General features: G+C 47.4%; 1 protein-coding gene across 2 annotated transcripts; it reads left to right on the forward strand.

Moving 5' to 3' along the window:
- The first annotated feature begins 19560 nt into the window (after nt 1-19560).
- On the forward strand, nt 19561-24721 carry LOC101767785. 2 transcript variants are annotated; one of them, XM_004956252.4, is made up of 5 exons: nt 19561-19950; nt 21259-21412; nt 22761-22945; nt 24063-24236; nt 24341-24721. In XM_004956252.4, exons 1-5 carry the CDS (start codon nt 19735-19737, stop codon nt 24425-24427), a joined length of 816 nt encoding a protein of 271 aa, XP_004956309.1. In that variant the 5' UTR covers nt 19561-19734; the 3' UTR covers nt 24428-24721. The 2 variants fall into 2 exon arrangements, with proteins under 2 accessions (XP_004956309.1, XP_004956308.1); XM_004956251.4 differs by having other exon boundaries at nt 19562-19950; nt 22725-22945.
- The last annotated feature ends 77 nt before the right edge of the window (nt 24722-24798 follow it).

The raw sequence follows: 24798 nt of genomic DNA on the forward strand, positions 1-24798 counted from the left end.
GAGTACCTGCATCGGTGGGATAACAGGCCAAGATGTGATCCTAATAAAGGGTCGTATTGGCATGCAGGACCACATAGGGACTACCTAGAATGGTACTATGCTGCCACCAGGACTAGGATCAAGCCATCTTGGACCACGGAGCCCATTGAGAATCCATCGTCCGACTCCTCCGATGACATAGTTGACGAGTATGACACAATGACATGCTTAGGAACACAGCTTGAGCATGCACCTCTCCATGACTACATGGTAAGATTCCATTCTACCTATTTCCCTTGTCAAGGTATGTAATCGCAATACCATAACATTGATAAATCATGAAATCAAAACTATGCATACAGGGACAGTAGCTTGCAAGGCTTGTCAATGAATTGGGCGTGGTCATGGAGCATGCAGTCGGATCTGGTGATGGTGTGCTTCGTCAGTTTGCAGAGGTACAAGCACAGCCTAGTTTGCATTGATCCCCGTACTATCTATGTAACCCTCTCAATATCATAATGGTGGCTCTATGCTGCTTACATGTTGCAAAGGGTTCGAAGAAGCTGTAGGCGAATGGCCATGAAGATGAATTGCATGTCAGCCCGAGATGTGCACCATGGCAGCAATAGCCAGGGCACTTGTTCAGGATCACGGCATACTCCTATCCACCACAGTAGTGGTGGAATATCTAGGACTCCCTTGATGACCCCCCACAAGGACTGCATCAGCATCCACTACTCTAGGTCCTAGCAGGAGATCACAAGGCAAGGCACCCGCGACCCTTGAGGCAAGCGAGGAGTCTGAAGGTAACGAGTCCGAGGATGACGACCCTACATATGGTGAGCAACTGGAGATGTCCAGCATGTTTGATGCTCCACTTGTGACTCAGACGCAGGGAGTGTTCAACCAGGTAGATTCACCACTTTTCCCTAGTTGTATTCTCAATTGCTAAGTTCAATTCACAAGGAATCGTACACCTTGATCATTTCCTTTCAATTTTTCGTAGCCACCTACAGCTCCAGCACGGAGGTCCCGCCGGCGTCGTTCCCGAGACCACACCGACGTTGGCAGCGCCAATGTGTTGCCCACGCATCCTAGGAGGGATTGTCGCCCAAGGGATCCTTTTAGCCCTCCGGATCAGTGGCATCCACTGCAATGAAATTTGCATGAAGTGTGTTGCACTAGGTGTTGGACTGTAAGACTATGTATGTTGCAATTTGTTCTGCATGTGTGTAAAAGACTGTTGGAATTTATCGAACCTGTGTGTAAAAGTCTGTTTCAAGTGGTGCACTTGTCAAGTGTGTAAAAGACCATGCTCGATTTTTGTTGGATTTGTGCACCTGAAATGCTCATTTTCTTTCTCATTTGACCACATGCGTTTTAAACTTGATATGTGGGGAGGGACATCTGGGCAACATGTTTAATATGATCAGAAGCCAGATATTTTCAGGCTTGTTTTCTTTACCAAATAATGTGCTTTTCATTTCCTTTAAGTACACTGACCTTATTTTGCCCATTTCTCAATAGAGCTACAACAAGATATGCTACTGTCCATGCCCAATTCGGCCCCAAGAAGTCCAAATGGCTCCAGGAAAATCTCAGTGGTGAGTTTTTGTGTTAGTTCCATAGGAGTCCAAATTTGATACCTTGTGGTGCACTAACTATGAAAACAGAATCGATGTTGGATTCCTGTTAGTTTCTTTTCCCTTGCCTTGTTTCATTCAAATTAGCAGTGCTACTACCATCTTGAGAATGCCATATAAACTTGCTCAAGTCAACCAAGCTGATTATTGCTTTCTTGATGTGCAGCACAATTACTTAAATTTGTGGGAACAATTCTTAACAATAGTGAAATTCCATCCATCATTGCAATTAGAATTGAAGTACTAAAGATCATAATGATTAGGTTGTTGCTATTTTTAATTTTCCCTAATTCCGTGTATCATAACAAAAGGTTCTGCACATGAAAAGTTCTTCCTTTCTTGAATCTTACCACCATCATAGTTGCTTGTATTGTCCACAGAGTTGTGGTTAGACATGCTTCTTTCAAACTCTCAATTGCTAGCTTGTATTACGTTGTCTGGTGAGACATGGCATTACGTTTTTGTGCAGGCCATACCCTGGAATCATACGAACTAAGTTGGCCATTATCACTGAATCCAAACCAGGATAATTGGGACGATTGAGTCAAAAGAAGGTGGCCAGACAATGATTGAGCTCTTTCAGATATGTTGAATACCATAACATCCAGTACCTGTCAATACAAGTCAAAAATATTTAGTCAGTTACAGCATCATTTCAATTCTGTCAGAAATATAGTGAGCAGTGACTAATAGGATAGCTGACTACTTAAATCCATAAGGTAGCTTTGGCAGAATGTATATCAAGATCTCTAGGCAAATTAAAATGCTGACAAATACTGAAATACCTGATCTCCTGAGGGCAGACAATCGGAAGCATGAGATACAATAGCTAACTGATCCCCATACCCTGCTGCTGTAACAACTGGGCCACTAACTGAGAGGATATGCATCTGTAGAAAAATAAATTTGTTTGATTAGTATTGTGATGCTGTTTGTCTTCCATAAAAGATAGGGCGAGATGCATGGTGGCTAAGGACTTTACCAGAATGCAGGTTACATTGCTGGCAATTAGATTCGTGGAGTGACGGTAGAAAATAGAAATAAGGAGTGATGGGAATAGCAACTGGAAATATGGAGATGTATTTGTCCATTGCTTGTGTCTATCTTGACCTCTCATGATAATGTATATGACTCAACCCTCCTACTACTACTACATTCACCTTAACCTGAGCTTGCATTCTATCATATCTTATACAACTTTCTTACTGAAGACTGTTAAATTGATTGGACTTCTCTTTTCCCCGGTTTTAGTCAACTATTTCCTTCTCTACCTGGCATGGACAACATCTGCAAGACTACAAGACCTCTATAAGATCTACAGCAATTTTATTTCCTCTTCAGTATTCAAGTAAAAACAGAATGTTAGAATACCAGTCAGACAACCAATAGTTCCCTCAACTTCCATTATCATGGACATTATCATGGCATTATGTTTTTGTGCAGCTTTTCAGATATCTACTATCAAATGCAGGATGGTGGCTTGAAGAACAGGAACTGTACTGGAACTCCATCAGTCACCATGGCTGTTTCCCCATCCGAAAAATTCTGCTAAGCTATTTCAATTTTAATTCTGCTAGAGGTTCTAAATTCCTGTTCTCATCATGCCAGGATGTTCTTTTTTTTTGTTATTGCTTTGTTCTGCTTTAACATGCCAGGAATTTAAACTTACATGATTGGTTTTGCATTCTTGGAGTAATCTTCTTAAAAAGGCATATTTCTTTAATGTCAGATGATAGATGATTGTTGCAGAAGTCACAATTCTTTTCCTGGTTGTTGATATTGTGCTGCAAGAAAATATGGCATGGAACTATTGTGGTGGTCATGCACCAAGATTGCTTATCAGTATTTTCATTCTCCAATTTAAACTTGTACTGAGCTACCAGTACAAGTCTTGGCTTTTGTCCTCAGAAACTCTTCTCTTAGTTTTTGCTATACACTTGTACTGAGCTACCAATTTAAACTTTATTTCTGATAAATATAATTTAAGTGGTTTCTCTTGTATGTCCTACTGGTATGTCATTCACATCTTTTTACATAGGCGCATGGCTAGTATGCTACATAGGAGTCTTTGGTAATGATGCAAGGGATACATATCTTCCTCCTGAAGTATGGCGATACTACCTGCTTATGAATCGCCCTGAGGTCAGTAAAGATATTTGTTTAGATCATTTGAAGTTTGTGATAGCACATGTTACTTTTTCGACATGTTTAATCTTATATACTCAGGCATCAGATACACTCTTTATTTGGGCTGATTTGCAAGCCAAGTTGAACAGCGCGTTGGAGCCAACTAAAACTTTTTCAGCGTTTGTTTCTTGCAGTCAAGTGCTGAAAGTCTGGACGTACTGAAAGTTTGGTGCGCACGCGCGGCAGTTAAGCACTGCCACGCCACCTGGCGCGGCAACGCTCGATCTGGCGTGGCAGAGCTTCGCTGCCGCACCTTGGGAACATGCGTGACAGTACCCTTTCGAGATTGTTTCGACGTACTGAAAGTTCGTGCGCATAGCGCGGTAGTGCTTATTGCCGCGCCAGGCGGCCTGGCTGGCGCGGCAGAGCTTCGATGCCGTACCTTCGGAACACACGTGACAGTACCTTTTCGACATCGCTTGGCACGGCAACAATCTACTGCCGCGCCAGCTCAACTGGCGCGAAGCTTCGCTACCGCACCCTAGGAGCACGCATGACAGTACCCTTTCGATGCGTACGGCGCAGCAGTTAAGCACTGCAGCGCCAGGCCGCTTGGCGCGGCAACACTCTATTGCCGCGCCAGCTCAACTGGCACGAAGCTTCGCTACCGCACTCTAAGAGCACGCATGACAGTACCCTTTCGAGATCTTTTAGACGTACTGAAAATTTGGTGTGCACCGCGCGGCAGTTAAGCTCTGCCGCACTAGGCGGCCTAGTGCCGCAACACTTTCCTGACGCGCCAGTTCTCCTAGCGTGGCAAAGCTTCCCAATTTCACCACCGCGGCTAACTTAAAATAATAATTAACTTAAAAGAATAATAGTTATTTTCTTATGAATCATCGAGACTGGGAGAGGCCATAGAATTTAGGAACATTAGAATTTCATCATTATCTACAAATAATTTTGTATTTTTCGTACCGAAAGTTTGGTGGCTGTGTTCGGTAGTGCTGGCTGTGGCTGCAGCTGTAGCAGCCACCCAGCAGCAGCTACAGGCGCTGCAGCAGCCTAGCAAGTAATCTGGTAGGATTGATCTTAATCATGACCTTCATCGTATATTTATTTGGAAATGGATCAACTTTGTTAAGACCATGTGCTCCGACTGTTTCTTTTTTTAGCTGTGCAGCCAATCGGCTGAGCTTCGCAGCACTGTAGCTATAGGTGTACACAAGATTAGACAGGAGAGAGATATTTAGGCAGGCTGATGGAGAGTAGGCTGCCTGCTGCCGAACGGCTGGCTGCTTCAGCTGCAGCAGCAGCCAGCCGGATGTAGCACAACCGAGCAGGCCCGGTATGTCCTAGTCCTAGCTACCTGCAGGTTGCATCATCAGCTGCCATGCTTCCTTGTGGTCGTGTGGCTCATTATTGCGTTGCGTCTTTAATAGTTTATTCAATTTGCTCGCAGGAGGATGAGGATAAGGATATGTGTTCACCTGGATGTTGGCTGGGACCATCAAGAAACATTTGCATACGGTGGTAGTAACATTTTGTAAGAACAATGCATGGAATTTTAGGAACATATGGTTAGTAACATATGGTTCACGTCAATAGTGTGGTAGGCATGCATGCTCAGTGTGCATATGTGCATCACAAAGTTAAACTAGAATTACTTCCAGCATTTCCGTGAGTTGGTCCAAGTTATCATAGGTATGTTGCAAAATCACAATTATTTCAAGAGTTGTTGCCACTTGGTGCTCCGTGCTTACCGGTCGTCGCCATCTCCCCTTGCGGGAGTACACATCTCTGATGGTCAACCGTGCCATGCTTCTGCTTCACATTCATGGGGATGTGGTGAGGTTGGGCAGGACGAAACTCATCTGCTCCAGCTCGCTCCCGGACTCTTTCATTTTCTCCATCGCTATCAATAAGTCCTGATAGCCCCGTCCTCTTTCTCTCACTACATTTCTCTGTGTCTGTCCATGTGGATCGCCACGACGCCATGTTCAATCATCCTGAGAAATGGTAGTGGTAGTTGGTAGTTGTCCCCTTCCTCGTAGAATCAGAGCTCTCCCATTATGATTGTAACTAGAGTAATCTGGTAGTGGAACATAGTAGAATCATAGTGGTAGTGGAACATAGTAGAATTATAGAGGTAGTGGAACATATATAGGATGAGAACGCTGTAGTCTAGAGGAACCAAGAGTAGTGGCCCGTGTTGCATTGGGACTCCACGCACAATGCACGCACGCAAGTCTCGCACAGTCGTGTCGAGCCTAGAGAATCGGGCTACTACCCTCTGCTCTTCCTTCTTGCAGCTTGACCGCCAATCTAGAAGAACGGTATACACACGTGGATTAGAGAGTGCAAGTACTTAGATTTGTATTACAATCAATAGATGCTATAACCGATTTTGATTGCATGCCATACCCTCTTGTCCTCTATCCCTTTTTATGTGTGTGCTCATCTGGATCTTGGCTACATTAATGTGATCTAGCATGCAGTTGAGCTACTGGGCTGGGCTAGTTGCGGGTCTTGGATCAGAAGAACGGCATACACACGTGGATTAGAGAGTTCAAGTACTTATATTTGTATTATCATGCACGCACACTCAATGCAAATAACATAATACATGTTTCTCAACAAATAATCATAGTTCTCACAATAAATATAGTTCTCCACAATAAACATAGTTCTCTCACAAATGAACATAGTTTTCACAACTAAAGAGAAACATGAACCAACTGAAATGAACACGTTCATCTAGTTCGAGTCACCTTCACATAGTAACTCATCATCATCATCCCCTGCAATAACAACTCCCTTCCCTTTCTTATCCACATTAACCTTACCAACAGGTAAATCAGCAACAAGTGCCTTCATCGCCTTCATTTGCACCTCTTCCACCCTTTCTTGTAACTCTTCCATTTCAATACTTCTCTTTCTTGCCCTAACCTGCTGCAAATATTCTTCCCATGAACCCTTAGGGTATTTTGCATTCGGATCAACCAGAAAACCTAAGCGATCTCTCTCCTCCCTCAACCTTTGTTTCTCCAACTCCCTCTCTTCCTGCAACTTCCTCCTATTTTCTCTCTTCTCATCTTCAGTTAGAAGATGTGGATACTTGGCTCTGTTCTGCCTCCAATACTTAATGATAGTTTCCTTCGCATAAAGTCCTTCAGGCTTTACTGCAGTGTGGTGGATCCACTTCGGATCTACTTGGTTAAACCTGATTTAGCCGCATAATATGCGACGATCATGCCTAAGCCGAGTAAACACGAAGTGCCGTCGGATTTCTTCCGATTTAACCACATGAACAGGACCATTTTAGCAGACCCACACGAAGGTGAGCGGTTCCAGAGAATACAACAAGTCCACCGAGTTAACAACTTAACCACTGATTTTTTATTAGGAAATGAACCTCAGAGTTTTACAAGGGTTTCAGAAAGACAAACAGAAGGTAAAACCACTAGCGGAAGCAACGTCGGGGTCGGACATCCCTGGTGAGGCCAGCCGGGACATCACTGATCCCTCTCCTCGCCGTCCGAGGAGGGGTCCCACTCAACCGTCCAACCCGGAGGGAGCTGGGGCGGCCAAGTGCCAGCAGGAGAAGGGTCGGGAGCAGCAACTTCACCTGAAAAACAGGAGCCACAACAAGGCTGAGCTACTAAGCTCAACAAGACTTAACCGACAGGAGTAAAGCTACTCCACACTTCTAGACATGCAAGGCTTTTTGGCTGAGGGGTTTGTTTACCAAAAGCACTAAGTAAAACCCTATTTTCAAGTTTTAGCTCCGGTTCTAAGTTCATTAACCGGTCTAGGTTTTGCAACCTATTCTAAGCAATCATAGAACCAACCAAAGATATATATATCATCAACCAAACTCATGTCATCATCAGATTCCTTATTTACTCAGGGTGACATAGCGATCAAGCAGTCTCAAACTGTGAGAGGCAGACGAATCGATTCGAGTTCTTTAACCATGCATGGTGAACCTAACCTCACGACATCCGCGTACCCGGAGGTCGCTTCCTGTGTCGGCCTTCCCCATCAATCCCCTAACCCGTGTCGGGCCCATTTCCTTTGGTGCAAGGTTCCACAGACCCGGCCTCTGCCGTTCTGTGACCACGCATGCCACCACATGCGACATCCAGCAGGGGAAACTCCGTTCCAAGAACAATGGGGCGACCGCTCATGTCTAGGTTCAATCCGGTACTAGGCTTCCTCATCCCATACTAAGTATGAGGTTAGTACTTTCAAACACTTGATCACGAACACCACCACTGTCGGGACTTAGCCAAGTTTCATAGACAGACGGGGCGACCATCCGTCCACCAAAAGAGTTACCTCATCCCTGCCCCGTCCATCGTCCTTACAGGTGTAACAGAAGGGTAGACATCCAACTCCTACCACTCGCGAGTGCCAGGAAATCACTCGGCTTTTACCGTTTCCTATTTAAGCAAGCATCTACTCGGTCCAACAGCTAGTGTTCAGATCATGGGAGCCAACTCGTGCATCTAGGGTTCCAACCAACTCCTATATGTAAATGCAAAAGCATGTTTAAGGAAGGCATGCGCAAGTATGGTAAAACAACACCGGGTTTTCATGCAACCGGGGCTTGCCTTCGAGCAAAGAGGAAGAGAACTGCTCGACTTCGGGGGCGGCTTCGGCTTCAGAGGGCAGGAGCTCAGCTACACCGTTGTCTTCTGGCGCCGGGTGCAGCTCGTAGAAGCCATCGGCGAGGCGCAGCTCTACACGAATGCAATGCATTAGTTAGTATAGACGGTTATTTCAACAGCAACACTTGCAAGTCTGAGCCCAGAAACTCGCGACACAAAGCAGGAGGGTGGGAAGGTTCAAGGGAGCTGGTGGAGATCAAGAGGTAAGGGTCGGAGGAAAGGCACTTATGATCTGACCCTTAAACTAGAGGGTTGGTGTGCTAGGGATCCTTAGACACTCAACGCTGAATGGTTCACAAGTTTTACACATACACCCTCGGTTTGAAGAAAAGGTTACAGCCGAGCCCTCGGGCGAGGCGGAGAGGGGTCGGCGGAACAGGTAGGGTCGGGCGAGACGGAACCGGGGTCGGGCGGATAAGAGGGGTCGGGCGAAGCGGACAGGGGTCGGACGAGGCGGACCAGGGGTCGGCAGCTTACCTTCTTCCTATAAGGAAAAAGCTTGGGGTCGGGAAGGGACAGGCTTGGGACGGAGGGGCTAAGGTCTTGAACAACGGCTAGGTCCGGGAGTGCCTCGGCGGCGGCGGTGCTTCTTGTGGATCACAAGTGAGCTCTTACGCAGCACGGAGGAGCAAGCGGCTGGATGGCTTGGGGAAAATGGAGTGGAGCAGAGAGGAGAGTTCCTCAGGAACTTAGTGTGTGACGCTGGGAGCTCGAGCAGGGAGCAAGAGAAATGGCGGAAAGACAGCGATGGCGGAGGGAACTCCGGCGGGGTTCGCGCATTCCCTTTTATAGCGACTGGGAAGTGGGAAGGGAAGCGGCGCGGGAGTAAGAAGGTGAGCGGCGTGAAGGCCGGGGAAGAAGCAATGGAGTGCTCTGCCTGGGCGGCGATTGAGCGACGAGGGCGGTGGTGCAGGACTTCGGGGATGACGCCAGTGGTCATTGGGCTCTGGCATTAGGGCGGCGCAGGAGCGGGCATGCCAGTGGTTGGGATTTAGCGGAGGCGGGCGTCGTCGTGCGGTAGAGTTGATGGAAGTGACCAGTTTAACGGCGCTAGAATCGAGGGCGCACAGGTGAGAAGACAGGCAGCCGCGGGCGCGCAGGCGAGCGCGGAGCAACAGATTGTCGGGCGGCTTCTGACAGGGCGGGGAAAGGAGCTGTCGCTGCCGTGGTCAGGGTTAGCGGAGGGGGAATCGTCGGGTAGCGAAGACTAGGCGGCGCGACTATGTCGAAGTGACGGAAAAGACGGGTGACATCGGGGCTCTGCGGCCGGGATCTGGCGATGTGATGATGGGCGCGGGAGGCGAGGCGTTGCACAAAGGTTGCAGAGGGGCTTCCGCTGCAATTGGGGAAAGGGGGCGCGAGAATCCACTTGGTCGCGGGCCAGAGACAAGGCTGATCGGCGGGCATCGGAGAAGTTGAGCCACGCGGCGGGGAGACTCTGAAGCGGGCATGCAACTCGAGTGCGCCTATCGCGGAAGATCTGGGGAAAAAAGATCTCGGGGGTCCACCGGTCAGATAGAACGGACGTTTTGGAAAGGACCCAGAAGGATCAGACGGTGAGATGGGTTGGCGGGGTCGGAACTGGAGGCAAGCGAGGAGGGGTCAGGTCTCAGGGGTCGGGGCCGGTCGGAAGGTTGAACACTTAGGCTTGGAAAACTAGACAGGTGATCAGGGGCTCGGATTAAGATTAACTTGGAAGATTTGGGGCCGGTCGTCACAGCCTACCCCTCTTAAAAAGAATCTCGTCCCGAGATTCAGGTATCAAGTAGGGTGTGCCGTTCTTACCTCCTTGACGAGACAGAAAACCTGGGAAGTGCTTGTTCAGATACTCGTCTGTTTCCCATGTTGCTTCATCCTCCGTATGGTTTTCCCAGATGATCTTGTACATCTTGACCATTTGGCGCCGGGTATGCCTCTCTTTCTGATCAAGAACTCGGTCTGGGTATTCGGCGTAGGTTAGGTCGGGCTCTACCTGAAGCTGCTCTGGCTCTAAGATCTCGGTTGAAACTTGGACACATTTCTTCAGTTGAGACACATGGAAGACATCGTGTATGGCCGATAGCTGTTCTGGGAGTTGGATCCGGTAAGCCACGGGTCTACAGATCTCCACAATCTCATAAGGGCCAATGTAGCGGGGAGCCAACTTGCCTTTCACTCCAAACCGTTGCACTCCTTTGGTCGGGGAGACTCGAAGATACACATGATCACCAATGTCAAACTGCAGGGGCCTTCTTCGTCTGTCGGAATAGCTCTTTTGTCGAGATTGGGCAGCCTTGAGATTTGCTTGAATTACCCTTACTTGCTCTTCGGCTTCTACCACTAAGTCAGGGCCATAGATCTGTCTTTCTCCTTCTTGGGACCAGTTCAAGGGTGTCCGACATCTCCGGCCATACAAGGCTTCAAACGGTGCCATCTTCAAACTGGCCTGGTAGCTGTTGTTGTAGGAGAACTCTGCCAAGGGCAAGCACTTGTCCCAATTCTTGTCATAATGGATGACAGAAGCTCTCAACATGTCTTCAAGGATCTGATTGACTCTTTCGGTTTGACCATCGGTTTGAGGATGATATGTTGAGCTACGGATGAGCTTGGTGCCCATGGATGCTTGTAGCTGTTCCCAAAAGCGTGCCACAAACTGAACTCCTCTATCAGAGATGATGGTCTTGGGTACACCGTGTAGGGAAACTATGCGGTCGAGGTACAGCTCTGCATACTGCTTGACTGTGTGGGTGGTGCGGACAGGAAGGAAGTGGGCGGTCTTGGTCAGGCGGTCCACTATAACCCAGATGGAGTCATATCGCTGTGATGTAAGGGGCAGTCCAACTATGAAGTCCATGCTGATGTCCTCCCATTTCCAAGAGGGAATAGGTAGGGGCTGCAGGGTACCCGCTACCTTTAGATGGCTGGCTTTGACACGTTGACAGGTGTCACATTCTGAAACATAACGGGCAATTTCCGACTTCATTCCACTCCACCAAAAGGTTTGGCGGAGATCATGGTACATCTTATTGCTGCCAGGATGGATTGAGAACTTGGAGAGATGAGCTTCATCTAAGATTTGCTTCTTAATGTCGGGGTCGGCTGGTACAACCAGTCAGTCTCCATAATATACCTTTCCAACCTCATCCTGTCGAAAATGCTTATGCCCTTCATCCTTCAATGAGATCTTCCTGATGATCCGTTTTATTTCCTCATCTTCCATTTGTGCGGACCGTATTTGGTCTTCCAAAACTGAGTCAAGGGTGATGTGACCGAGGGTTCCATGGGGAACAATTTCCAAACTGAGTTTCCCCATCTCATGATGCAGAGTCTCGGTGAAAGTTGTTGCCGACAAGCAATTGCAACCGTTCTTGCGACTAAGAGCATCGGCCACCACATTGACTTTGCCGGGATGATAGTGAACTTCCAAGTCATAGTCTTTTATCAACTCTAACCATCTTCTTTGGCGCATGTTGAGGTCGGCTTGAGTGAAGATGTACTTGAGGCTCTTGTGGTCGGTATAGATGTTGCAGTGGGTGCCCATCAGATAGTGTCTCCATATCTTTAAGGCATGAATTACTGCGGCCAACTCAAGATCATGGGTCGGGTAGTTCAGCTCATGAGGTCATAATGCCCGTGAGGCATAGGCAATGACTCGGTGGTCTTGCATAAGAACACACCCAAGTCCAGTGCCAGAGGCGTCACAGTACACATCAAACGGCCTAGAAGGGTCGGGCTAAGCCAAAACTGGGGCTGTGGTCAGCAGGTGCTTCAGGGTCTTGAAGGCTTCTTCGCACGTGTCGCTCCACACGAACCTGACCTCTTTCTTCAACAACTCTGTTATCGGCTTAGCTATGTTAGAGAAATCCGGTATAAAGCGCCGATAGTAGTCTGCCAATCCAAGGAAACTTCTGATCTGGGGCACTGAGGTAGGAGGCTTCCATTCCATGACTTTCTGTACCTTACTGGGGTCGACGGCTATACACTCCTTGGAGATAATGTGTCCCAAAAACTTGACATTATCTAACCAAAATTCGCACTTGGAGAACTTGGTATAGAGTTGGTGATCTCTCAGCCGTTGGAGAACTACATGAAGATGATCGGCATGTTCTTCTTCGCCCCTTGAGTACACAAGGATATCATCAATGAACACCACAACAAACTTGTCCAACTCTGGCATGAACACCGAGTTCATGAGGTACATGAAATAGGCGGGTGCATTGGTGAGTCCAAAGGACATGACCAGGTACTCGTACAGTCCATATCTTGTGGAGAAGGCTGTCTTGGGTATGTCGCAGGGTCGGATCTTGATTTGGTGATAACCCGAACGAAGATCGATCTTGGAGAACACTTTTGCTCCCGCTAACTGATCAAACAAGACATCGATGCGTGGCAGTGGGTACTTGTTCTTGACGGTCACAGCATTAAGGGGTCGGTAGTCCACACACATGCGTAGACTACCATCCTTCTTCTTCACAAATAGGGCAGGGCAACCCCAAGGTGATGTGCTGGGTCGGATGAAACCTTTTTCCAATAGATCATGCAACTGGGTCTTCAACTCGGCCAATTCAGCAGGTGGCATCCGATAGGGCCTCTTGGATAGCGGTGCGGTGCCGGGGATCAACTCTATGGAAAACTCCACCTCTCTATCAGGTGGCATGCCAGGCAAGTCTTCAGGGAACACGTCAGGGTACTCACAGACAACAGGGAGGCTTTCTAGCCGGGCTGTCGATAGAGGGTACGCACAAGGAGGTGCGGACTTAGGATGTTTCAAGGATAGGGTAGAACTGCCATGGAAGGGTGAGTTGATGTGGAGAGTTCGGGCGGCCGTATCTAGAACCACTTGGTGTCTGGCCATCCAATCCATCCCGAGGATGATATCTATGCCTTCTAGGTCAAGGATGATAAGGTTTTCCTTGAAAAGAGTTGGGCCTAGCTGGAGAGGTACAAGAGTAACGATCTGATCCGAGGCTATCTTCCCTCCCGGAGTGGCGATCACATAGGATTCCTTAGTGTGACCGACATCCAGCTCACATCTTTCCCTAGCCTTACTCTCGATAAAGCTATGAGAGGCTCCCGAATCAAACAACACAATAACAGCTTGATTTAAGATAAGGAAGGTACCCGTCATTACTGGCGCACCTTCGGGGAGTTCAGTCAAGCTGGTGTAGTTGAGCCGGCCTTGTCGAACTTGCTGTTCGAGGTATGCCCTAGAGGCAATCATAGAGATGATGATATTCCATTTGTATCCATGATTTGTATATTGTGTTCATTGAATATCCATTAAAGGCTACTTGAATTGATTTGCAATTATGTGAATTGTATGTGAAACTTTTTACTTGTATGGTTATTCTAAAGTTGTCCCTAGTCGAAGTGCTTGTTCAGATACTCGTCTATTTCCCATGTTGCTTCATCCTCCGTGTGGTTTCCCCAGAGGATCTTGTACATCTTGACCATTTGGCGCCGGGTATGCCTCTCTTTCTGATCAAGAACTCGGTCTGGGTATTCGGCGTAGGTTAGATCGGTCTCTACCTGAAGCTGCTCTGGCTCTAAGATCTCGGTTGGAACTTGGACACATTTCTTCAGTTGAGACACATGGAAGACATCGTGTATGGCCGATAACTGTTCTGGGAGTTGGATCCGGTAAGCCACGGGTCCACAGATCTCCACAATCTCATAAGGGCCAATGTAGCAGGGAGCCAACTTGCCTTTCACTCCAAACCGTTGCACTCCTTTGGTCAGGGAGACTCGAAGATACACATGATCACCAATGTCAAACTGCAGGGGCCTTCTTCGCCTATCGGAATAGCTTTTTTGTCGAGATTGGGCAGCCTTGAGATTTGCTTGAATTACCCTTACTTGCTCTTCAGCTTCTGCCACTAAGTCAGGACCATAGATCTGTCTTTCTCCTACTTGGGACCAGTTCAAGGGTGTCCGACATCTCCGGCCATACAAGGCTTCAAACGGTGCCATCTTCAAACTGGCCGGTGTGATAATGCGGCCACTCGCTGAATCGAACTCTCGGCATGGCTGTGTGCAGCGATGGGAATGGAAAGAATGGAGACAGATACGAGGCATCGCACGAGTGGACTGTCAACTATACCTTCGCGTACCTGGGTAAGAGCCAAGGACAAAGGTAGGGGGTTACATGCAAAAAGTTGTTCGAGCCACGCGCCATGGTGGCAAAATCCAACTGCATGGAGTATATTTGACTGTCTATGCACATAACACTAAGTAAGTAGAGAACTGACCTTCTATCCAGGTATTTTTGTCCCAGTTGATTTTGGACCCGGGACTAAAGTGGCTTTAGTCCCGAATTAAAAATGAGCCACCGAAGGGGGAGCTTTAGTCCCCGTTATAACGGCTAGTGGGATGAGGAGACCTTTTACTCACGGTTGTTGTTTCCAATCGGGACAAAAGGCTCCTCCTCCCACGCAGCCCCCCCTCTCTCTCCACTTTATCTTCTCCTCACCCTTAACCTCCCTCCCTTATCCTCTCGCGCAGGCACCTCCTCTCCTCCCTCTCCTCCTGTCCTCCCTCTCTGTGCCGTCGCCCCCTCCCTCTCTTTTCTACCTTCCTCTCCCGCCTCCTCCCCCTCTGCTGCCCCTCCTCTTCCCCCTCTGCTCGCCCCTCACTGGCAGTGAGGAGCGGTAGCGGGGCGAGGGCAGGGTGAGCAGCAGGCGCAGGCGAGCAGCTGAGCGGCAGTGGGCATGGGCTGGCGCGGGCAGAGGCGGCGGAGCCGAGGCAGACGAGGGCGGGTGGAGGTGGGCGAGGGTAGGCGGCGGTGAGCGGAGGCGGGCGGCAGTGGAGCGGAGGTGGGCGGAGATGGACAGAGCGGCGCCACCGCGCCGTCGGCCCACCTTTTTTAACCTTTTTAGTCCCGTTGGTATTATGAACCGGGACTAAAAGGGGTCTTTGGTCCCGGGTGAATGACCCGGGACTAAAGGACCCCATTTGTCTCGAAAACTTAGTCCCAGTTGGATTTTCGGGATCCATGGCCCTACCCAACCTGGACTAAAGGTCCGTTTTCCACTAGTGTAATTGAAAAGTTCGTGTACCCACTTGCACGTTCTGCTATTTATTAGACCAAAATGATACAACCATACAAGTTGTTGCATGGTGGGTGCAATTTACTCATTATAAAAATTAGGAGGAGTTAGAGAGATAAGACCACTAGTAGAGAACTGACTTTCGATGTGCCCCCTTTTATCCCGGTTTAAAGTAGGCCCGGGAGGAAAGGGGGTGCGCCACGGTAGGCAAGAATGGAAGGGAGATTTACTCCCGGTTGGTATTTGCAATCGGAACTAAAGGCCCCCCTTTAGTCCCGGTTGTAATGGCTAGTTCCGGGGCGTCGGTGGCGTGACCCTTTTGTCCCGGTTGGAGGCTCCAACTGGGACAAAAGGTAACATCAACCAGGACAAAAAGTTTAGTCTCGGTTGGTAATTCCAACCGGGACAAAAGGGCCACCCTTTTGTCCCGATTGGAGCCTCCAACCAGGAGTAAACTTTCAACTAGGACAAAACATTTTCCTTTTTGTCTCGGTTGAAGTTTTTAACCGGGATAAAAACTTGTCCCCCATTATATACCAAGACAAAGGCCTTTCTTCCTCCTCCAGCCCGAGCCAGTCCACCACAAAGATAGAGAGTTGAGCTTCACCTACTCTCCGGTGGTGCCGAAGCAAGGGAGATGCTGCCCGAATTTTTTTCCCTAATTTTCGCGGGAATTTCACTAATCCAAAGTGTTGTGAAGGTTTGCTACTTCATCCGAGATGAACATGGTTTGCAAGTTCAACAAGTACGGATTTGAAAAACCATATTGAATTTAATAAGATAAACTATCTAGACAAGGGTAGCATCATTCTTAAACTGCTGCAAGGATACATACTACATACGACACATATGACACACTAATTTTTTCCTCATAATTAATATTGAAAGCCTCTCCATTCTACCTCACATTTACTCCCCATTCTCCCTCACATTTTAGCTCAAAATCCTCTCCATTTTCTACTTTACATTCTAGCAAATAAACTATCCATCTCCATTCTACATATCAAGTTGTTTTAACTAATAAAAATCGTATATAACAAGCAAACTATCCACCACATTCTATCTCAAAAATATGTATAAATACAAATCATCTTCATTCTCCCTCTTTCTAACAAGCAAATTCATTTTTCTCCCTCTCTAAAGTATAAAACAAAGCATAACAATAATAAATGAAGAGAGAATGAAGTAGTTAACCTTCACAACACTTTGGATGAGTGAAATCCCCACGAAAATAAGGAAAAAAATTCGTGCAGCACCTCCCCCAGGCTTGCTTCGGTGCCATGGAGAGGAGGTGAAGCTCTCTGTCTCTGTGGAGTGGACTGGCTCGGGCTGGAAGAGGAAGAAAGGCCTCTATCTTGGGATTTAATGGGGGATGATTTTTTATCCCGATTTAAAATTCCAACCGGGATAAAAAGGAACACCTTTTGTCCCGGTTGAAGTTTACTCCCGGTTGGAACCGCCAATCGGGACAAAAGCGCAACCCTTTATCCCGGTTGGAATTACCAACCGAGAGTCAACCGGGACAAAAGGGTTGCGCTTTTGTCCTGGTTGGAGGTTCCAACCGGGACAAAAGGGGACGCCATCAGTGGTTGGGAACTAGTTGTTACAACCGGCACTAAAGCTCCGCCCCATTTCAGCCTACCGTGGCGTGCTCCCTTTTGTCCTGGGTCAATTTTAAATCGGGACAAAAGGGGGTGTATGGAATGTGAGTTCTCTACTTAGTGATCCTTTTGCAACCATTTTCAATGATGACATAATTTTCTGAAAGGTTGCTTAAGAATGTTGCAAAACAAAGTGCAATGTATAGTGTGTTATGTGTATATCTCGACAATATTACATAACAAATGCACATGTCAGCAGCATATACATTTGACAGAGCAAAAATACCGATGACGAAAAACTGAAAAAGCAATCCTACAATTCGCTGCATGCAGCTGGTCCCTTCGATGAAGGAAAGTATTAGATAAAATTAACATATTACTATGGGAAGTAATACATGCACAAGATAACATCGGGAGCATAAGGGAACGGAACATATACAATTCGATCCTATCATCACATCAACCCGCTTAATTGTTTTTCCCATAGCACTAAAAGAGGTGGTGAGTTCAGAACACACCCCTCAAGAACACGGGCCACATAATCACCATCAATAATGATCGTAAATTTGAATGAAAAAAAATGAAATCAAGGAGCAGATGCAAAATTGGTGGCACCTTTCTTAATCCTAAATAATCCACCCAAATTAAATAATTGATGAAACAATGTGAACGTGTGCTTACCTGCTGGAACTCTCATCACGACAGCTAGGGGAAAGCACAGAAGAGCACAAGCTGAAGATGACATCAGGCACCTGCTAAGGTCGATCGTGGCACACGCGGGCGGCAGAGGTGGACTGTGAGGCAGGTGGAGGCAGATGTATCGCTGTCGCCGCCACCATTCATTCCGCACAGTATGATGGGCAGGGAGCGGGGGACGGGGAAGGGGGCTAGGTAACGGCTAGGTTAAGGTGGGGACGGCAAGGGCGATGATGGTGAGCGAGGCAAGGGAAAAATTTTGGCGAGGCAAGGACGATGCGTTGAAGCCTTCGTGCGTAATGTGCACATGACTGGCCGGGTTGAGACACAACACATCGATAGCCATGCACCCACTGCCCACGCGTCGACGACGTCTGTCGTACGCTGATCATAAACGAACACGCAGCACAACAACACAGGTAAAACTAGGAGAGGCTCCCGTAAGCATGCAATCCTTTCAGCCCTCCGCGCGTAATGTGGACGCGTGTGGCCAGGTTGGGCCACACCACATCGATAGCCATGCACCCACTGCACACGCGTCGATGACGTCTATTGTATGCCGATCATAAGCGAACACGCGGCACAACAGCATAGGTGAAATTAGGAGAGGCTTCCGTAAGCGTGCAATCCTTTCAGCCCTGCGCGCGTAACGTGCACACGACTAGCCAGGTTGGGCCACACCACATCGACAGTCATGCGCCTACTGCCCACGCTTCAACGATGTCTGTCGTACACCGATCATAAGCGAACACGCGGCACAACAGCATAGGTGAAACTACGAAGAGGCTCCCGTAAGCGTGCAATCCTTTCAGCGATATAACTATAGATATTAGCTAGCCAAATATATTATGACGACGGCGAACCGGGGTCAGGCCGGGGCCAAAGTCTTCGCCTTCCCATGGCTTTGGTTTGAACTTTGACGCCGTGGGAAGCAATAGCAACACGGCCGCATCACGCAACGCAACGGTGACTAGGGATGGCAACGGGGCAGGTCAGGGCCGGGTGAAGCTTCCACTGACCCGTCCTCGAAACCCGAATAGTAAACCCGCCCTGAACCCAAAACCCAATTCGAGTGGAAATGTTGCCCCGACCCCGAAACCTGCGGGTGCCCAAAATCGGGCAGGTCCCCGACACCCGAGCCGTCAACGAAGGCGACCACGAGGCCATGAGCCGCAGGAGGTCGGATGCCACACGCGAGGCCCGTGCTGCCGTCGTCGCCTCGCCAGCGTTGCCTGTCAGCCCATGGGTGCCGTGCACCCCCGTCGCCGGCGTTACCCGTCAGGATCCCAGGCGCCGCCCGCGGGGTCCCGCTGTCGTTGCCGTGTTGCAGGGGTCCACGCCACCATCACCGCGGGTGAAGGGGCCGAGGGGCACGGGCGGCTAAGACCTGCAACGAAGGGTGTAGCTGTGTCGCCCGTGCGGGGCAGGGGGTGGCGCGGCAGTTGCCGCTGCAGCTGGGGAGTGGGGATGGGGTGGAGGCCGCTAGGGTCACGGGGAGCGGGTGAGAGAGGAGAAGGGGGTGGAGGGCTGCTAGGCTAGAGGTGTGGAGGAGGCCGTGCGGGGGAGGTGTGGGCCGGTGCGGGTGAGTGATAGGTAGGCCGGTGCGACAACAGTTGTGCTTTGTGGGCCAAAATTTTAATCTGATCCTGCATCCACCATGTGTCGGGTCCCTGAAGCCAAGACCCGCAGAGGGAATTCTAGACCTGTCATGTCCGCGTTGGGTCTGAAACCTACGGATCTCGGGTACAGAGACCCACCGATCGTCATCCTAACGGTGAGCCGCTGAAAATTAGTTACCGAACGTGCCCTTCCCCATTTCACCTGTTTCCTCGTCTCGTCTACAAACAGCCTTCCTTTCCATCCACCCGCACCCATCCCTTCCCCGCATCCGCGCCGCCACCGCCCCCTCTCCCTTCCACGAAACCCTAATCCTAGCACGCATCCTCATCCACCTCGGGAGGGAGCGGCAGAGAGCGGCGGCGCGGGCAGCATGTCCGCGGCGGTGTGCGGGAAGCGGGCCTCCTCCTTCTTCGAGGAGCAGCAGCACTCCCCGCACGCGGGCACCCCTCCGCCCTCCAAGCGCGCCCGCTTCCGCGCCGGCGGCGGCGGCGGGAGCCCATCGCCGCCACGGCCGCGAGGCGGTGGGAGCGGCGACCCGGCACTCGTGGCCGCGATCCACGCCAGGTTCCCCTCTGTGAGCCTCGAGGTAATTCGATCCGTCCGATGTCGTCCATGCTATGCTCCACGTTGCGGCTCCTCAAATGGTAACTTATCGTCCCCGTTAGAGTACTAGCTTTTGCCGTTGCCGCAGCGCAAGGATCAACCTGAGCGGCCACCGTGCTCGTTGCTGCCAAGGCTACTTGCGCATCCGCGGTGTGCCAGCGGTGGGTCCTAAGGTCTGTCATACGTTTGAATTGATTTGTAGGGACCTAGGATCGTTTGTTCGGTTGTCCCTGCGTTTGGAGTGGTTTCTGGCATTTTAGCTGCGCATATTATGCTGATTACTATGGCGGTATGGGTTAGCTCTGAAGAAACCTTGAATTATGCCTACAATTGTGGCTGCATGAGCACTTTTATGCATCTTGGAATTATCCAGGGTTTCTCCTTGAAGTTTGTGGATCAAATATTAGTTGCTGGATGTTATTTTGTTGGTTTCTGGTGGACGAGAATGCCACGACTATGATTGTCTATTTTGCTTTGATTCAGCTCATGCCTTCTGCACAGCCTCTGAGATAGAAATCGGTTGTGCTGCATTCTAAAGGGGTGTTTGGTTCCACGGACTAAAGTTTAGTCCCTGTCACATCGAATGTTTAGATACTGATTAGGACTAAATATGAGCTAATTATAAAACCAATTGCACAGATGGATTCGCGAGACAAATCTATTAAGACTAATTAGTCCATGATTTGACAATGTGATGCTACAGTAAATATGTGCTAATCATGAATTAATTAGGCTTAATAGATTGGTCTCGCGAATTAGCCTCCATCTGTGCAATTAGTTTTGTAATTAGTCTATGTTTAATACTCCTAATTAGTATCTAAACATTCGATGTGATAGGGACTAAACTTTAGTCCGTGGAACCAAACACCCCCTAATTTGTTTGGATGCTGCATCACCTTTTCATACGTATTTATTGTTTGCCTCCATTAGTTTGCATGATAATTAGCCAGTCTTCTAGCAACCCGGTGCATCAACTGGATTATGGCATGCAAGTAGTTGGCCGTTAGCCTGTTACTAAAAGAAAACATGAAACTGGAAACCCTAAGGCTTGATGCCCAAGGAACCAAAATGGCCTTTTCTTGGCCGTTTGTGCATGATGTCTGGCTTACCTCATTACTTGATGTCATATCCTAATTTGTCCACGTAACTTGTTTTCACCCCATTTAATTATGGAGTCCTTCCCCAACATATTATTTGCTTTCAATGATAAGTATAACCGTATCATGCCATGCTGGCATGGCTGTAGACTTATCCACAACTTGAGGCCTCATGCAAGCTTATGTTATTTCAGTTTATTGAGAAGGCTCTGGAAGAGGGTGGAAATGATTTTGATTTAGCAACAAAGTACTTGCTTAATTTCCATGCACAATCTGCCGAATGTGATGCAGCTAATGGGTACCAATCTCCCAACGGGATGACTACTGAGGATCAAGTTCCTGCAGAAGGTAACCTTTTGATGTCTGTCGCATTCATTCTTGTCATGATTAACAATTACTTCTTTTGGCTGTCTATTTTTTTCTGAACCTTTAGGCTCTTTATCGTCTGGTTTCATTGCTCCACGTTCAATGAATATGTTTGGCACTTGAAATAAACTCGTTTGCTATCTCTTATCAATTGTATTGTTTTTTAGCTTTAATGACATAACATCTTACCCTGTGATTGTGTGACTCTAAAGCCAAATGATTTACCCAAGGACCAGAGTTAGAGATGGCAATGGGTGCCCGAAACCCGAAACCCGATGGGTTTATACTCCATTAGGGCATGGGCATGGGTCAATTTTTCTACCCGTGGGTTTATTAATGGGCAAAAAGTGAGACCCATCAGGTTCGCGGGCGTGGGTTTGGGAACATAAAACCCGAACCTGTGAACCCATGGGTTTTTTAGACCCGGCCATATATATCAAATAAGCCCATGTTCTTAGCGCACACCTCAATTTTGATGGCCAAAGCCCAACTCTTAAATGCATGCGCTACTTCTTGTCGTGACTTGAATTGTTAAACACTGAACTTAGGTAGTTTAAGATCTATACTATGCATTTGTGTCACTAACCTGAAGTGCTTTGTTAACATGTGGTGTTATGATTGGATAACTCATATATCTTCTCTTACTATACTTCCATTGATTTACATCAATATTGCATGCATATATATTGAATTGTGAACATATATATGTATATAACAATTTTTTTGCTTGTTGAATTGTGAACATATATATGTATATGACAATTTTTTTTGCTTGCTTTGGTACCCACGGGCGACCCGTGAGTACCCGATGGGCATGGGTTTGGGCATAAAATTAAACCCGTAACAGGTCATGGGTTTTTTAATGGGCAGGTTTTGTATTTGCGGGCATGGGTTTGGGATGGCAAAACCCAGCAGATTTATGCCCGTTGCCATCTCTAACCAGAGTATATGCTTTACACAGTGCTTTTTGTATGCTGATTAGAATTTTCTTTTAGCTTCCAACCTACTTGAAAAAGTAAATCGTCTACTTGTCCAGTGAACAAGTCGAATGAATAAACTTGGAAATATTTGAAATTGTGTACTATGTATCAATACCTTGCATATTTATCTGCTTTAATGTTAAACAATATCAATCTCTTCAATTCCAGTATTAGACAAATGTATCAAGATAAATGTTTGTTCAGATCTGTTCCCCCTAAATGTATTGTATATCCATTTATTCTTGTTTTGATTTGAGAATTACCCTTTTGTGGTACTCTGGGAGTCTGGGTTAATAGTTTGTTTTATGTTATAGGTATTTTGGTTGACAATGTGGTTGCTGCACCTGTAGATAGTGTTCCTTGGGCAGAAAACCTTCCGTCAAGCAGCACTCAATGGTCTGAGGTTCTTGTGAAGGAGATGATGAGTGCCTCCAACACGGATGATGCAAAGGCTCGTGCTTCCGGAGTACTGGAGGTTTTTGAGAGGGCCATGACCTCTCGTATTGGTGCAGAAGCACTTCAAAATTTCCAGAAGGTAGCTGAGTTCCCTTCCTTGTTCTCGAGCAATCTTTGTCATTGATGGTGATGCACCTGTCCCTGCTCGTTGCCTTTCGTTGGTGCTCAGCATGAATTGCAAAAGTTGGCTGGAGTTTCTAAAACTTCAATTTCTGGTTACTGCATAGTTTGTCTTTTTTTTTTCAGCACGTGTTTTGAATTATCTGGATGAATGAATGAGGTAAAGGCCAGAAGAGCTGGCATGCTATCAAACCACTTTGCAGCAAGGTCATTAATGTGCAAGTGACTGGCATCCTGAAATGTTTGCAAATACATGCATGATATAATCTTTTCCCCGCAAACACAGTATGTTATAATCTTATTATAGTTTGTTCTTTCTTTTCTGATAAGGGTGAACTCCTTCCTTAAGTGTAGTCTTCCACACTAGCAGCACCTTTAGTTCACATTTTTTTCGCATTGGATGTCCTATCATGGTTCCTTATTATAATAGATTAGTAATTCCTAGTCAGGAACCTGTTCCATTTCAATGTGATAGTTTTTGTGCCTTGCACAAGGGGCCATTCCTGCAAGCATTATACCGAGTGATATACATGTTAATGTGACAAAGAAACTGAGTGCATATCCAAATCTTTTGTTTCAAACTTTTTGGTGAAAAGAATGCAAACTTGATCCATCATTACACCAACTATTTGTCAAATATTCCAGTGTGCGCAAGGGCCAAGTTTAAGGGCCTGTTTGGTAGATTCTCAGTGGGAGCTAACTCTTAGAGAGAAGTGATTCTGTGGCTGAAAGTGATTCTCTATGATTAACTTTATGGAGATTTTTTTTTTCGAGAAGTGAATCAGGAGGAAGCTATTTTTTCAGCTCCCAGCTCCTGAATTCATTTCAGAGAATCACTTCTCAGAATCAGCAGACCCTAAAACAATCTGAGCCACCATAGAATTGGGTATTCAGAGCTCATTCTCATATAAATATTTACTGATTGATCAATTTTACTTATTCAAGGTGCATACGTTGCAATTAATTGAACTGCATTATGCTGGTTTATTTTTGCTTTCTTTTGGTTTATATATTGTTATGTTAAAAGGCAGTAAAGCTTGTATCCAACGTGAGTTGATGTTCTTGCCTTTAAACAGGAAAATTTGGTTTACAAGGAACAATTTGAAGCTGTTATTAGGGAGAACGCTATTCTGAAGAAAGCAGTTGCAATACAGCATGAGCGCCAAAAGGAGCAAGATGAGAGAAGCCAGGAGCTTCAGCAGCTGAAGCAGTTGGTTGTTCAGTATCAGGAACAAGTTAGAAGCCTTGAGGTACAACAGCTTCGTTGTTCTTCTTTTCTTTCCGTCGATCCTTTCTCCTTGAGGTGCCGAAGAAACTTATGCTTTCCTTGTGTCCTCTTCTTTCTCTTTTGCAGGTTAACAACTATGCCTTGTCCATGCATCTCAGGCAAGCGCAGCAAGGCAGCTCGATTCCAGGGCACTTCCAGCGTGACATTTTCTGAATAAGTGGAAACCTGAACTGGAGGTTTCCATAGCATCAGGATAGCATTTCACCCTTTCAGTTAGTGGCATGTCTTGTTATTGGCCTATATTTAACATATATAGCCAAATGATAACGTATCTTAATTTATGTTGTATACCAGTGTAAATGTATGCCCGTTGTTGGCACGCTGCTGCCCTCTGCAGTTGGGAGCTGGGAGAGCAAGCAGCCCAACATCGGCGTATTGTTGTCCAAAAACAGATGTTACTATGTTATCGATTTAGAGAGAGAAAAGATGAAACGGCGTTAAGTTATACTTGTGTGTACGTTATTTCGGTCAGAAATTTAGTTGAGTTTAAATCAAACTCAAGATAATTTTCCAGTTTGCCTGAG

The sequence above is a fragment of the Setaria italica genome, chromosome II (assembly GCF_000263155.2).
Source record: "Setaria italica strain Yugu1 chromosome II, Setaria_italica_v2.0, whole genome shotgun sequence".
NCBI lineage: Eukaryota > Viridiplantae > Streptophyta > Magnoliopsida > Poales > Poaceae > Setaria > Setaria italica.

Excerpts from the sequence above, each read along its gene's own strand:
- LOC101767785 (XM_004956251.4), top strand. The coding sequence starts at position 19,735 with ATGTCCGCGGCGGTGTGCGGGAAGCGGGCCTCCTCCTTCTTCGAGGAG. Across the intron at positions 19,951-21,258 it reads TCCCCTCTGTGAGCCTCGAG|TTTATTGAGAAGGCTCTGGA; the intron begins GTAATTCGATCC and ends ATGTTATTTCAG. Across the intron at positions 21,413-22,724 it reads GGATCAAGTTCCTGCAGAAG|GTATTTTGGTTGACAATGTG; the intron begins GTAACCTTTTGA and ends TTTATGTTATAG.